Consider the following 15,436-nt stretch of genomic DNA (forward strand, 5'->3'; position numbering starts at 1 on the left):
TCTACTACCTCAATTTTACATAATTAAACTGAAACCCAGAGAGGTTTAGTAACTTGGATAAGGTCACACAGCTAAGAAGTAGCTGCACCAAGATTTGAGCGCCTGACCTGTAACCATTATGCTTTGCTCCTCCAACCATGCTCGAATGTTCTTAAATTTCCAGAGGATCCTAAAAGGACTGCCGTGGCCACTGTTTCAAAGTGGAAAGCAAGTGAGGGTTTGGGGGATAATGCTTGTGTTTTGTTCTTGATTTTATTCTTAAAGTGAGGAGGAAGTATTGGCACACTTGGGAAGAGGGAAGAAAACAGGAAATGTGGTATATTTTGCTAATGCCCACTGTGGAAGCAGGAGCCCCTTTCAATAAAGAATTCTGCAAATTATTGTTTGGGAAAAAATAGTGCCAATGGGGGAAAACTGCAGGTACAGAAATGAGAAATGTTATTTCTTCACAAAAAGTTCAGGCCCAGATCTGATTGTGGATGGTGATTGGTTTGGTATTCAGCCTGCTGAATAATTAGAGTGATTCATAGTTCATGCAGAGTGTGTGTTTGGGAGTCCAGCATTGCTACAAATAATAGAGGGGAGGTGGTTTCCCCTGCTGTTTTGAAACTTGTGAAATGTCACATTATCACCTCTTGTCATGGTGACAAATGAGCTTTTTCACTGATCTCAGTACTGTATCCAGCTAAATGCTTTCAAACTGCCTCTTGCCCCCATAGATTTTTGAGCTACAAATGCTTTTAATCACCATTCAGCCTACCTTTCTATCAAAGAATAACGCTTACGATGATAATTTAGCTCCAGGGAGTACAAAGCACTGGGCCAAGTGCCATGCCAATATTGAAATGCTTGGGGCCAATGTCAGAAAGGTGGCTTGATTGGGGGTGTCTATAGGAAGTGGCAGGAGTGAGGGAGTGGGCTCAGCACCTATTATTTTTCCTTGGACTCTAACTTTGGATGTGATTTGGTGAGGCCATTTTTGATAGGGATTTGGCTGCCTGTTTCATAGTCCTATTGGTGTGCTCAAAGAGTCATGGTACAAATGTGCTTGGATGGAGTGGGATGTTTCTTCCTGGTAGCCAAGGTCTAGCAACAAAAGGCCAGTGAGTTGGTGGGTTAGAGCCTGCAGTGTGAGTTTTATCAAATAGTTTTCAAATTAGGACTCCCTTTCAGGACTAAGTTTCTATGCATTCTATTCTATGATTCCATGCAATTAATGACTAATATTAGCTAGTATAGGGCTTTAATGCTTTTAAAGTGCCATGCTAGATGTCATCTCATTTGATTCTCACAGAAAGCCCTGTGACCTAAGCAGAACTTGATTCCTGTCCATAAGTTGTAAGAATTGAAGATTGGAGGAAGAGGCTTGCTGTACATTCCATAGCTGGAACATCATAGGCATGGGGCTAGAGTTTTTTCTGCCATGTAACTACCCAGCTTGGGATAAATGACTCCTAAAGTCCCCTGGAAGGAGAGGAGCTTGGTTAGGGTGATAAAGCCAAAAGGGAAACTACCTTTTCCTGAGAGATGAGCTGATTCAGGATTCCTTACCCATTTCCTGTTAGCAGTGCACATCACAGTCAGTTTGTAAAACGAGTCTTTTGCAAATTTGAGCAGATGAAAAATGGCCAGGGAAGAGTTGGTGGCATCCTGTGTAGATGATTTTGTTGGTTCATCTGAACTGTTCTAACTGGCTTGTATTTCACCGGTGTTCTTAGAATTCAGGCCTGGTGTTCATGATTAAACAATAAATCCACGGAGGGTGCTTTTAATTTCCTGATTTCTGCATCAGTACCCACCAGTTCAGGTAGGGTGGATACTGCTCGTTCTCATTCTTCTTGTCTCCTTTTAAAGGAGCCTTTGCCAATGCCCAGGAAGACCTTCCTAGAGCCACAGAAATGAACCGCATGTGTGTACATCTCAGGGTAACCTCCAGAAGCTACCAAGGTTGTGCAGGTTTCCTTCTGGAAGCCCTAAGGAAGTGCTCAGGCATAAGCCATCTGATTGCCATTTGTCAAGTTCTACAGGGCAACTGGGAGTTTTTCCTTATCCAGGAAAACTTAGTTATAAGTCCTGGTGCCTTCTGCTGGCTAATCGTTAATGAGCAAAGCTTTTTATTTCAAGGAAGTTCTTGAAAAAATCACAAGAGGCTTAAAAAAATATGGCTGATGTATTTTTAATTGTACTCCCAGTATTAACCAACATTTCTTAATCGGATCACTAGGTAGCTGACAGCTGATTCCAGCCCAGTCTCCTGGTGGCCTGCCTGGCACTCAGCCTTGCTGTGGTTGCATCAGTGTTTCTGTTTTTGAGGAGCTAATTCAGTGCAGGCTGTGCTGAACGTGCTGAGTGCTCAGGTAGGGTAGAGAGCTCTGAGCTGTACTGCTCCTGGGAAGGGTTTGAAGGAAGACTGCAGGGGGTGGGGGCTGGTCATTGGGAAAAAAAAATTGGTTTAGTTTTCATTTTTATGTCTAAAGAAGTACTTCCTGTTCATTTTAGAAAATTGAGAAAAATCAGGAGACAAAACAAAGTCCCTCCTCTGACTTTTCTTGTTGGTAGAGGCTCCTGTACTAGTCCCGTGATTTGGTTTAGAGATGCAAGGTGTAGAGGATTTTTGAACTTTGGCACTCTTGAAAAGGGCTCAGGTTTTGGAATCTAGATTCTTGCCTGGACTCAGATTCCAGCTCTGCTCTTCACTAGGGACCTCGGGCAAGTTATTCCACTTCTGCACATTTAGTTTCCTCATCTGCAAAATGGAGATGATGTCTCATAGGGCTGTGGGAATTAAAGAAGTTACTACAGAAAGGCTCTAGGAGATGGGCTGGCATATGGTGAGGTGTCTGTAAGTACAGCTGTTATGATCACATCTCTGATATTAGCTCGTGGATCGTTTGCCTGCATTCCTTAAATCAGAATGCCAGACAAGAGCTCCAGTTATTTGAGTTTTCTGCCTTATCGGAGTTCATTTCCTCTTTCCTTTCATGGAATATATATGGTGTTTTAGTTACATTGGTGGCATGACAATTAATATAGGGCAGAAGCTTGTCCGTTGAAGTTCCGTTGAGGAGAAAGTGGTGCCCTGGGTTTGTGGTAAGTGTGCTGTGTGGACAGCATTTGCCGGAGTCTATGGGATTGTAAATGTGAGATAAGCTCTAGCTCCAGCTCCAGGAATTGCTGTACTGGGAAGTCCCTGCCCTCTCCATAGTCCTGCTTGGGCCCAGCCCTCCATCCCTCTCCATCCATCAGACCATGCTCCCACCACCGTGGGGCCTGGCCTGGGCTCCTTTCACATCACTGAGCGTTCCCTGCCACCTTGTCCTCCTGAGCCAGCTCTGACAGCCCTGCATTAAGCAGTGACTTACCGTGAGATTTGGCAGGTGGTTCTTCTGTGATTTTAATTAGGCCTTGGGTGTGTTTTGTGAAGGTGATCCTCTGTGGATTTGTCAATAAAAAGCCTGCTTTTCCAGCCGGCAGCCGCTGATTGGGTATTCTGAGGCTTCACACCAAAGCAGTTTCCAGTGGAAGGTGGTTTCCCCCTTCTCACTGGGTCACTTCCTCCTGTAATGTTCTTTCACATTTTATCCTCACATTCCTTCTGGTACTCATGTCACAGGGAGGGAAACTGAGGCCCACAGGGCTTGAGTGACAGACTGGGGATGTGTAAAGGATCTTGGATTCTTAGGTGCTGGCACATGGCCTTCTCCCTGGGCTCTTTGGCCTTTGTACCTGGGCAGGGTGCAGAACTGCTCTCCGAGCTGTTGATAAATCCAAGGGAGTGTGAGAGTCTTCTGTTCTTAAGGCATGAGAGACTTCCTGTCACTGAGCTAGGCACTGCCATTCCACCCCACATGTCTCCTCCTACCTGGACAGGTGTATGCTGCTGACCTCCTGGGCTCCAGTCTTTTCTATGCTTATTCATGTGGGATCACTTCTCCTAAACTCTGCTTTTGTGTGATTCTCAAGATCACAGGCACCCCATCTACCTATGTGGAGGGCCATGTTCAGAATCCATCAGCTGTTCTCAGATCAGCTGTTGCACCTCACAGTCCTCATTCCTGTTTGCTCTCTCTCACCCTTCAAAGCCATTTTCTCATGGCCTTCCTATTCTTTCATTTTTTCACGTCTTCTCTTTTCATTCAATTTCTTAGACTTCTGGAAGCTTTCCTCCCCTTTTACTCTCTGCCAAACCAATAGTAGTGTATTAGGATTCTCTAGAGAAAGATAACTAATAGGAAATACACATATTTATATATTATGGAATTGCTCACACAATTACAGAGGCCAACAGGTCCTAAGATCTGCATTCAGCAAGCTGGAAACCCAGGAGAGCTGCCGGTGTAGTTCTAGGCTGAGTCCAAAGGCCTGAGAACCAGCAGAGTTAGTGGTGTAAGTTCCAAAAGCCAGCAGGCTTGAGACCTGGAAAGAGCTCATGTCTCAGTTTGAGTCTGAAGGTGGGAAAAATAGCAGTGTCCCAGCTCAAACAGGCAGAGTTCCCTCTTACCCAGACTTTTTGTTCTAATTGGGTTTTCAACTGATTGCATGAGGCCCACCCGAAGTGGGGAGGGCAACCTGCTTTACTCAGTCGACTGACTCAGATGTTAACCTCATCTAGAAACAGCTTCATGGACACACCCAGAATAGTGCTTGGCCAAATGTGTGGGCACCCAGTGGCCACGTAAGTTGACACATAAAATTGGTCATCCCAGTAAGCAATCTTTAAAGCCCCACCTAGATCCCACCTCTTCCATGAGGTTTTCCCTGATTACATCAATTTACACTTGACTGGCTTAGCTGGATTCCTCTACCTTTTATGGGCTCCAGCAGGGCTCAGCAATTAGTGGTACCTGCCCCTCCATTGTTCTTTTTCAGTTGAGGACTCCTTACCTCCTCTATCAGGTGTGAAGGGTGGCAGATACCGTGAGTTTGACCACTCTTGTCTTCCCTGTAATGTAGAGCACTGCATCTGTTGCAGGTGCTCAGTAAAAGCTTGTTCTCTTAGCCCAGTTTTCCAGTGGATAAAGCAAAGGGTTCAAAACTTGGCTGCTGGGATTACAGACCAAGGTGATGGGCTTGGAGAACCTGGGTTCTTGGTTCCTACAGGCACCAGAAGAAATGATGGCCAGTATATGGTATATAATAGGTGCCCAAATGTGGTTGAGATGCTGGAAATTTTCATCAAATGCTTTTGAATTATTGTAAGTGCCACAGTGTGGTGGGAAGAGTAGGAGGTTGTAACTAGCAATGTAAACTCAAGCAACTTGCTCTTCCTTTGCCTCAGTTGCCTATGTTAAATGGGGGCAGTTTGATCTTGCCCCACCTGCCTCTTGGGTCTTGTGAGGGTGGAATAAGGTAATAATGATTATGAGAATAACAGCTAACTCTCTATGTGGCAAGGATTGTTCTAAAAAATACTTTTTAAAAACTTGTTTTTTTTTGTGATGCTAACCAATGAATTGTAAAATCTTCCTGTATGTCAACTCATTTAATAACCCTATTTTACAATGAGACGCTGAGATTCAGAGATCTAGTAACTTGCCCAAGGTTACAGAGCCAGAGAGCAGCAGGGCTGGCATTCAAGCCCAGGAAGTCTGGCTTCACCGTGCATGCTCTTCACTACCATAGTGTGCTAGAAGATGGTGTGAAAATGCATTGGAGGCTTGGAGAGCTGTGCTGCTGTTCTGAGACCCATTTGATCAGGTCCTGGAGATGATTCACGCATGACTGCTGTTCACTAGGGAGTTTGCCAGAGCTTGGACCACGTATGAATTGAGAGCAGGAATGTGTGCAAGCTCTTGACTTGTCAAGGCCTTTGCTCACCAGAGTGACGTGGGGTTTGCTATAGACATTTCAGATAACTCGGAATTCTGTAGCTTCCTGGCAACTTTGCCCTAACAGCCCCCCTTTGTGGTCCCCTGTGATTTGCCCTCTTAGCTCCATTCTTCACTTTGTGGTCTCTGCCTTAATTGAATTAAAAGATGGTTGATGTGTCTCCCCAGTGGAATGCAGGTTCTCTCAGGGCAGGGCTGGAGGCTGTTTTGTTCACTATTGTGTCTCTAGTGTCCAGTGTGGTGTTTGGGCTGGCCAGGGGTGCCCACATCTGGAAAATAAGCATTATAGTAAAGGACCTGTTTCCCTGTTTCAGAGTTGTCTGTTTTTATTATGGTAAAATATAAGTAAAATTTACTGTTTTTTAACTTTTAAACATTTTTTAGTTGTGGTAAAATACACATAACAATTTACCATTTTAACCATATTTTCATCATTTTTCAGTATACAGTTCCGTGGCATTAAGTACGTTCACATTGTGTGCAATCACCACCACCATCCATCTAAGAACTTTTTCATTATCCTAAACAGAATCTCTGCACCCTTTAAACAGTAACTCCCTCCTCGCAGCCCCTGGTGCCCACCAGTCTACTTTCTGTCTCTATGGATTTGCTTCTTCTAGGTCCCTCATGTAAGTGGAATCATACAGTCTTGTCCTTTTCTGGCTTATTTGTCTTAGCATAGTGTCCTCAAGGTTCATCCATGTGATAGTACATGTTAGAATTTCCTTCCCTTTTAAGGCTAATAATAATGAATTGTATGGATAGTCTGCTTGTTGATCCACTGATCTGTGAATATTTGGGTTGTGTTTACCTTTTGTCTGTTGTGATGAATGTGTCTGTGAACTTGGTATACAGCTGTTTGAATTCCTGCTGTTGATTCTCTCAGTTGCATTCCTAGAAGTAGAATTGCTGAATCATCATAGGGTCACTTTGAAGATTCAATAACCTAGTATTTGAACTGTTCCTGACACGTAGCAAGCACTATATATGAGTGTTTGCTAAATAAGACTTTTCTTTCTTTTTATTATTATTACTATTATACTTTAAGTTCTAGGGTACGTGTGCACAACGTACAGGTTTGCTACATATGTATAAAATGTGCCATGTTGGTGTGCTGCACCCATTAACTCGTCATTTACATTAGGTATATCTCCTAATGCTATCCCTCCCCCCTCCCCCCACCCCACAACAGGGTCCAGTGTGTGATATTCCCCACCCTGTGTCCAAGTGTTCTCATTGTTTAATTCCCACCATGAGTGAGAACATGTGGTGTTTGGTTTTCTTTTCTTGCAATAGTTTACTCAGAATGATGGTTTCCAGCTTCATCTATTGATGCATCTCTTAACATTCATTGTTCAGTTTGATATTTAGAAAGGTGTGCAGCATAGTGCCCTTGAGAAAGAGAAGCTGTAAAGGTAGTTTTGCGCTCTGTTCAATACCATTCAAATGGCTTGGAGACCCTGATGCTTCTGCCAGGCCCCGCAGTCAGCAGGGGTACCATCTGTGGCAGGCCCCCCAAAAGTAGGGCTAGGAGTTGGGGTGGGCTTGGTTTCTGAAGACTTCTGCTCCAGCTGCTTATATCCAGTCCTTGATTTGAGTCTGGTTTCCAGTACTGTAGTCTCTTTATTGATCCTTGCAGCCTCTGTCCTCTCCCAGTCTGGGGAAATTAAAGTGGGGCTTCCCAATTCTTATGTAGTTATCTGCAGTTTATTAAGAAAGACTGTACACATTCCTGAAATAAATTGACGCTTAAAAATAGCATATACTATTCAAAATGACCAAGCGGGGTGGGGAAGGGGAGAGATGTGTCAATTGCAAGCAGTGATGTGGAGTTAATGATAGGAAGGGCACCAGAGGGTAAAGATTTCACTTTGCTCACAGCAGGTTTATGCATATTCCAGATGAGGGATTTGTGCAGGGATTCTATGCAGGCTATACATGTCTTTCCTTCTGGTTCCAAAGCATTTTCTAGTTACAGGGTGTTATTCTTCAAAAGTTTTTTGTTGTTGTTGTTTTCTTTTTTTTCTTTTCTCTTTAACATTCACTTGAAAACAACTTGAAGTAGACAATCACACTTTCCCTAATCCATTTAATAGAAGAGCAGAGTGATGACTCCCATAATAGGAATGCCGCTACCCCATGACTTGCAGGAGAGTGATGGGATCATGTGCATGGGAAAAGGTGCACCAACCCCCCTTTGGGAATGATTGTCTATTCAACCAAAGAAGCCACATGTTGAAGAAAATGTTTTTGCACTGTGTATTGGAAAACTCTGAAAGAATCTCACAGTTTTATAACAAAGTCTATAAAGCTTCGAGAATAAAATGTTCAGTTGCCAGAACCTCTCTGCACTGTCAAGACCCAATTTAAGTGAGGCCATGTTATCGGAGGATGTATCTGGTATTTGCATATAGGTTATAAGGACATTGTGTGTTAATCATAGGGTGTAGTCTGACTTTGTTGAATTTTTAGATGGGAATTTAATCAGATTTACTAAGCGCAAAAGCACAAATACTGTGCCCATGGTGGCAATGGTCTTATTTATGGAGACATAATTATGGGCATATCTGCAATCACTCAAAAGACTCCCTGAGCTTTGATTGGGAGAAAAGGATGCCTTCTGTGGATGGCCTGTATCTGTGTGTGTATCGTATACATACATAAAGTATTTGATGCTACAAATGATCCACTAGGCTGTAAGATGTATGAGGGTAAGTACCAGCATTGAATCTGGTGTTTTACGTGTAGCAGGCTTCCAGTAGGTATTTGAGGAATGACTGCAAAAGAGTGACACATCTATATATTTTTTTTTAAAAAGTAGAAAACCTTTTATCATCTTATAGAGCCTTAACTTTTTTTGAGACAGGGTCTTGCCCTGTCACCCAGGCCTAGAGTGTAGTGGTATGATCGTGGCTTACTGCAGCCTCGACCTCCCAAGGAGCTGGGACTGTAGGGTGCACCACTATGCCTGGCTAGTTTTTTTTATTTTTATTTTTATTTTTTGCAGAGATAGATTTTTGCTGTGTTGCCGAGGCTGGTCTTAAATTCCTGATTTCAAGCAATCTTCCCACCTTGTCCTCCATCACTTGGGTTACAGGTGTGAACCACCTCACCTGGCCAATTTTTAAAAATTGGAGTGAAATTCACATAATATACAATTACCCATTTAAAGTGTACAATTCAGTAGTATTCAGTTCATCCACAATGTTGTGCAAACACTCCCTCTCTATTCGAAAATATTTTCATAACCCACAGAGAAGACCTGTACCCATTTCTCCCTCCTGTTGGCCCCTGGTAGCCACTAATCTGCTTTCTGTCTATGGATTTGTGTATTCTGGATATTTCATATTAAATGGAGTCATATAATATGTGACTTTTTGTGTCTGACTTCTTTGACTTAGCATATTTTTGAGGTTGACCTGCATAGTAGGGTGTATGAGAACATAGTCCGTTGTATGGATGTACCACATTTTCTCCATTGTGCAGCCGATAGACACTTGGGTTGTTTCCACCTTTTAGCTGTTGTGAATAATGCTGCCATTAACTTTCATAGAAAAGTATTTCAGTACCTATTTTCAGTTATTTTGGGTATATAGCATGCAGTGGAATTGCTAGATTACATGGTAATTCTGTGTTCAACTTTCTCAGGTGACATCAAGCTGTTTTCCACAGCAGCTGCAGCATTTTACATTCACATCAGCAGTCAATGTCTGAGAGTTCCAGTTTCTCTACATCTTTGTTGACACCTTATTTTCTATTTTATTTTTTATTGAGGCCATCCTAGTGGATGTAAAATGGTGTCTCATTGTGGTTTTGATTTGCATTTCAGGGTCTACTTTTTAATTTTTATTATTTTTGAGATGGAGTCAGTCTCTCTCTCTCTCTTCCCCCTCTTCCCTCCCTCCCTCTCTTTCTCTCTCTCTCTCCCCGTCTCTTCCTCTCTCCCTCCCCGTCTCTTTCTCTCTCCCTGTCCCCCAGGCTGGAGTGCAGTGGCACAAACTGCTTCCCGGGTTTAAGCAATTCTACTGCCTCAGTCTCCCAAGTAGCTGGGATTATAGGCACCTGCCACCACACCCGGCTAATTTTTTTTTTTTTTTTTTTAGTAGAGATAGGGTTTCACCATGTTGGCCAGGCTGATCTCAAACTCCTGACCTCAAATGATCTGCCTGCCTCAGCCTCTGAAAGTGCTGGGATTACAGGCATGAGCCACCACACCTGGCCAGGGTTCTGTTTTTAAATTAAGCACCATCAAAGAAGAACCACATTTCTACTTAGGGCAGATATCCTACCACTTAGTGGCTTTTAAAATGAATTTGTGTGATCGGGACAAGGGTGTTTTGGTGGCAAAAATTGTCATTGAGCAAATGCCTCATCTGTGTCCAGTGTTCTGGTGCTTTCTGTACTTTATGTTTAGTTCTCACAGCACCCTGCTTTTTCCATGAGGAAACAGACTAAATTATGCACTTGAGGTTGCATGGCTGCAAAGAAGCAGCTTTGGGGGTTGGTTCAGGCTGCCTATTTGACTGCAAGCCTCATGAACTTTCCATAGCCAGTGTGAATCTTGGAAGTAGGAAAAAGGAAACTAAGGGTGATGTCCATTTCAAATATTTTAGTCAAAAGCAAAGACTTTACAGATTGCAGTGAGAAAGGGCTGTTATTGGTAGTTGCATGGGGTCCTGGCAGTCTTTGGTTGTCTGCTAGTAGATCCATGAGTCAGGACCTACATTGCTGGAGGTATCCCTGGGCTAGAGGCTGTGGCAGCTGCAGTGGTTGGGCATTAGTGAAGACAGTGCCTGTTTGGGTTCGTGGGGCTATAGGATCTTTTTCTTGTCCCTGTGACTCATTTAAGTGGGTGCTTTGTATTTACATTGAACGATGAGGTGAGGAGGCACACAGGGCAGGCCCTGATCATAGTGAGTTCTGAAGAATGCCTTCTATTGGTGATAGTTAATTCTCAGTAAATTGAGTGAGAGTTCCTGAAAAAATCAATATCAAACTGAATCCTGTTTTAATGCAGGGGCACTTGATATTTAAAGGAGTCTTCTGGTGAATCCTGCTACACAGAGCCCTTTGATAAATCTTTTAGGTAAATCCAATTTTCACATGCTAAGTTTGTTTAGAGCAACATACACAAGACTTGGAATTTTACTTAAGAAGGTCATTGATACTATAATTGTCTCACTATATAAAGCTACCAGTGTATGTATTCTAACAATGTTTATTAGACCACTTTGGACACTGGAGTGAAGAAATAAGTGAGGCCTTGAGGCGCTTATAATCTAGAAGGGACAGATATGCAAGCTTTGGAATGAAGACCACGTGGGCACGCTGGGGGCTGATGGTGCCACTGCAGGAGTTCAGGGAAAGTTTCACAGAGGGAAGGAAAGAGACTTCTCAGGACAGAAACGATTCACAGAGGAGGAACCCACACTGGGCCTCGAGGACTGAGAAGCAGAGGAGAAGGGAAAGCATCTCAGATATGAGAGTGGGGTTTGAAAATGCCCAGAGGAGAGCAGGTGCATCTGCACTGGCCGTAAGTTGCTGGTCTTGCTGACTCCTGGGCTGGAGGTGGACGGAAGAGTCCTTCATTCTCTAGCTGAGGAGTTTGGCCTTAGAAGCTCCTGAAACATTGGAAGCCTTTTAAGCGGCGTGCAGGTCAGCTTTCATCATCTACCAGCTGACCAGGAAGTAGCAGTGCTCATCAGCTGCTCTTGTGAAGGTGGGCCAGCCTGGGGGTGTACATTAGGAATGCGGACTCCCCTAAAACCGGAGGTAGCCTTTTACCCTGGCACAAGGTATTCTCCACCCCCAGACTAAGCAGGGATTATTGTCTCCATATCACATACAAAGAAGCTGAGGCTCAGCTATGACCTGCTTGAGGTCGAGCAGCTTAGGAGGGCCAGGCTGGACCCAGGATTGCTGGCTGGCTCCTGTCCAGGGCATTCTGCATACCACCCTGGGGGAAGAGGGGTGAGGACGGTAGACAAATGCTCCTGGTGGCTCTGACAGTTCCACTTCGTAGGTGTGCTTCCTTAGGACATGGCCCGTTGAGACCTCACATGGGGTTCTCTGAGTCCCAGCAACGCACACCAACACTGCCCTGAGAATTGAGGGGTCACCCTCCTGCCTGCATGTCCTTCCATGTTTCACCTTTAGTGAGTCAGGCAAGGGGTTCAGAAGACAGATGCTAGAAACCTATGGCTCTGGGAAGCCAATCTTGAGCAAACGTTGCCTTCAGACCTCACTTGAGTCTTCCACATTTACACTCAGTGCTTCCTGGAGGGGAAGAACACTATCTGAAGGTTGTGAAGCTGACCAATTATATACTTCTGGCCCCCAAAAGACATTAAAATTGAAGGCACTGCTCGATAAGTCTTTGTTCCTTCTGTCTATATCATAAATGCTGAAGTGGATTGCTTAAATAAGTTTTGCAAATGCACACACAACTTTCTGTGGAGAACACAGTGGTGTTTCTGTTTGATGCCTTTTTTAGTGTCGTATGTGCTAGAAGCTAGACCTTGTTTTAAATATGTTCCCAGGGAGCCCAATATTCAACTTTGGAGCTATGAGAGGGCTGCCCCTCGCTCTTGGTTCTAGCCCACTGTTGAGGAAGGGTCTAGTTCACCAGTTCATTTAAAATATTTGTGCTTCTCAGAAGGTATCACAGCAAACTATTTTTTTTTCCTTTTTCAGCAAGACCTTCTGTAGCTTATTTTCTTTAAAAATTTTCTTTGAAGCTCTGGGACAAGTACTTGAAAAAGAACTGGAGTGCAGTTCAGTGATAAGTGGCCCCATGAACAACCCGGGCTGATTTATATTGGTGGGATTTTCCCTTTAATACATCCCTCCCTTAGGAGAAGGAGACATGTGAATAATTGAGCTGGAGATCATGAACTAATTCCTGCTGCTCACTGACCCTGGGACTTTGGGCAAGCTCCGGAATCTCTCTCTTTCTCATCTTCAGGATGAGGAAATTATCCTTTCCAGTTGTCTCTCTCTGATCCTGTCATGCGAACTGGATAGATCATTGAACAGAAAACTTCTACAGCCCACGAGATTACTCTGTTTGCAGTGACAGCAATCTCTGAATCCACAGACAAAATGTTGAGGGAGATGGAATGCAGCTGTTGGTGTAATGAGTGAGGAGAGAAAACAGAATTTGTTGAGGATTAAAAGAATAGGAAGCTGAAGGATGTGAAACCTGTAGGGTAATTGCTACTCAGCTTCATGTTTAAAATCAATATAAATGCTGTTGGAGGAGCCCCTCATCTGGGATAGAACAGTGCAGCTCCATGTGGGCCCCTCTGCAGCACCACCCGGAGCTGGTTATAATCCAGATTCCTGGGCCCCACCTTAGATCTGCAGAATCAGTAAGTGGGAAGGAATCCAGGAATCTGTTTCCACAGAATCCAGGTATCTCTTTCTGGGTGATTCTTATACATGCTAAAATTAGAGAAACACTATTCTAGAAGTCCAGAATTTGAAGAGCTGTTGATCATTTACATGTTATAGGTAGAGACAAGACCAGAGAGGTTAAATGGCTTCCCAGGAAGGTTGATAGTTGACTCAAGTTTTCTCAGTTGGTTATAGGTGAACCGTGGTCTAAGCTGGTACTACTCTTAGTGTGGTCTGTGACTAGCAACAACAGTAGCACCTGGGAGCTTGTTAGAAACGCCAACATGGCACACGTATACATATGTAACAAACCTGCATGTTGTGCACATGTACCCTAAAACTTAAAGTATAATTAAAAAAGAAATGCAAATTGAGTCCCACACCAGACCTGGGGATCAGCATTCTGTGCTGTAGTAAGCCCTTCAGGAGACTGTCAAATTTGGGCATGCATATGAACTACTAACCTAGGCTCCTAGCTCTTAGTTGAGTACTCTTCACCAGAAAGACACTGACTTTAAGTTACTAAAGGCTGTGACAACCTCTTCCTGCAACTACTCATTGGGCTTCAGATTGGACACATGTGGTCCTATCTGAGATTTGTTTTTCTGCAGCAGCAGCCATAGGTCTGCTGGTCCTATGGTGACCAACCATCCTAGTTTGCCAGCCTTTCGTTGCTGAGCCAGGGAAGTTCTGGGCAAACTGAGACAGTCATGCTAGCTGGTCTCAGGGTTTAGTTGGGGGTGGGTGGATGGGCAATTGTATCCTACTGAGTTGCAATCATTTGGCAAACATTTGCTTGATTGCATTGAGTGAAGGAGGCTGAGGCACTAATAAAAAGGCCATTTTCATCAGGCTGGTGGTAATGTATGGCTGTCATCCACTTGAATTTATTATCCTTTCACTTCCATGTGAAATCTGGCAGTGCAGGAGCACAGTTTCAGCAGGAGATGGGACTGCCCAGCACTGACTTTGCTCCTTTCATACAGTAAGTGCTTACTGTGTGATGCCAGATCGTGAGCCCCTGGACGCAAGCATGGCATACTATGTGGTGGTGGTATTATATAAGCCAGAGACCTGCTCTATGGGCTTAGGCCTGAGGGGTCTGAAAGAGGAGAGATGTTTTTAGCAACAAAATCACTCCCATTTGTGAGCCGAAGCTGGGAAGCTGTTTGGGTCTGCCTGTAGCTTTTCTTTCTCTCCTGCTCTGCTGGGAATTGCTGGTACCTATGGATAGAGAATAATGGCCCTGTTTTCTTAATGCACTTTTTCTTTTCCTCAGCTTTTACAGCATTTAAGGAACAAGTAGGTATTCTAATTCTCCTATTTTGTAAGTTACAAGTTTTTCCTCTAGAGAGGAAGAAAGCCAGACTCCCAGGGAGAAAGGGGGCGATGATATGGTATATAGAAAGATATAATCTAAACTTTGAAAATTCCGTAACTAATGTCTTCTGCTGTGCTTAAATATCATGGAGGCCTGTTCCTTATCTGTTAATGGGGCTGGCAGTGCTGTTCCAGGCCTTAGACAGGCTTTACAAAGGTGTGGGATGTTGGGTCTTCCTGCAAGAGCCTTGAAGAAATAAACCCATAGAGTTTGGAATTTATGAGCATGCTATTTTTTTTTTTAAATGAGAATTTGAAGTTTCCTCTCTAGACTTATTTGTAGAAATTTACTGCTGCCCTTTTTTATAGGGGCTTGGTCATATTCATATTCACCTAAGTTGCTTTTTTTTATCACCACAAATTGGGACCAAAGAACATAATCGTATCTTGACCAGAAAAGGGCATTTTTGAAATGAGCTACCAAATATAGATGAATATTCAGAGATTGCTTATTATCAAAGAAGATAGGGTTAATGTTTATCTCATAACAGAATGTCAATTGCTGCTACGTACTTAATAGTACTTACGTGCTGTGACAGTGTGTCATTGTCAAAAAGGTTGGGTATGCAAGGCTTATGTAGGAAATACCTTCATAGCTAAATGACATCACAGATGCTGATTCTTCATTGTTGATGTTGTGTGTGGTTTTTTTTTTTTGTTTTTTTTTTTTGGTAACTCGGTGGTTCTCAGACTTTAGTGAGTATCATAATTGCCCAGAACGTTTATTAAAGATTCCTGAATACCCTAGACTGCTGATTTAGTGGGTCTGGGTTGGGCCTGAGAATGTGCATTTCTGACAAGTTCCCCTTTGAAGCTATGTGGCTGATCCAGGG

At 43.5% G+C, this 15,436-nt stretch overlaps 1 protein-coding gene across 3 annotated transcripts in view; it reads left to right on the forward strand.

Annotated features, from left to right (window-relative positions):
* MYO5B (myosin VB) overlaps positions 1–15,436 on the forward strand; it is a 363,462-nt gene that overhangs the window by 62,620 nt on the left and 285,406 nt on the right. Inside the window, exon 1 of one of the 3 annotated variants that reach the window (XM_055299651.2) lies at positions 13–211. The exons of the other annotated variants lie outside the window; for them this stretch is intronic. Coding sequence (XP_055155626.2) covers positions 119–211 — 93 coding nt within the window. The 5' untranslated portion in view covers positions 13–118. Of the gene's footprint in view, positions 1–12; positions 212–15,436 lie in introns of those variants that run through there. 3 annotated transcript variants of the gene reach the window in all.

Source organism: Symphalangus syndactylus, chromosome 1, assembly GCF_028878055.3.
Source record: "Symphalangus syndactylus isolate Jambi chromosome 1, NHGRI_mSymSyn1-v2.1_pri, whole genome shotgun sequence".
Taxonomy (NCBI): Eukaryota; Metazoa; Chordata; class Mammalia; order Primates; family Hylobatidae; genus Symphalangus; species Symphalangus syndactylus.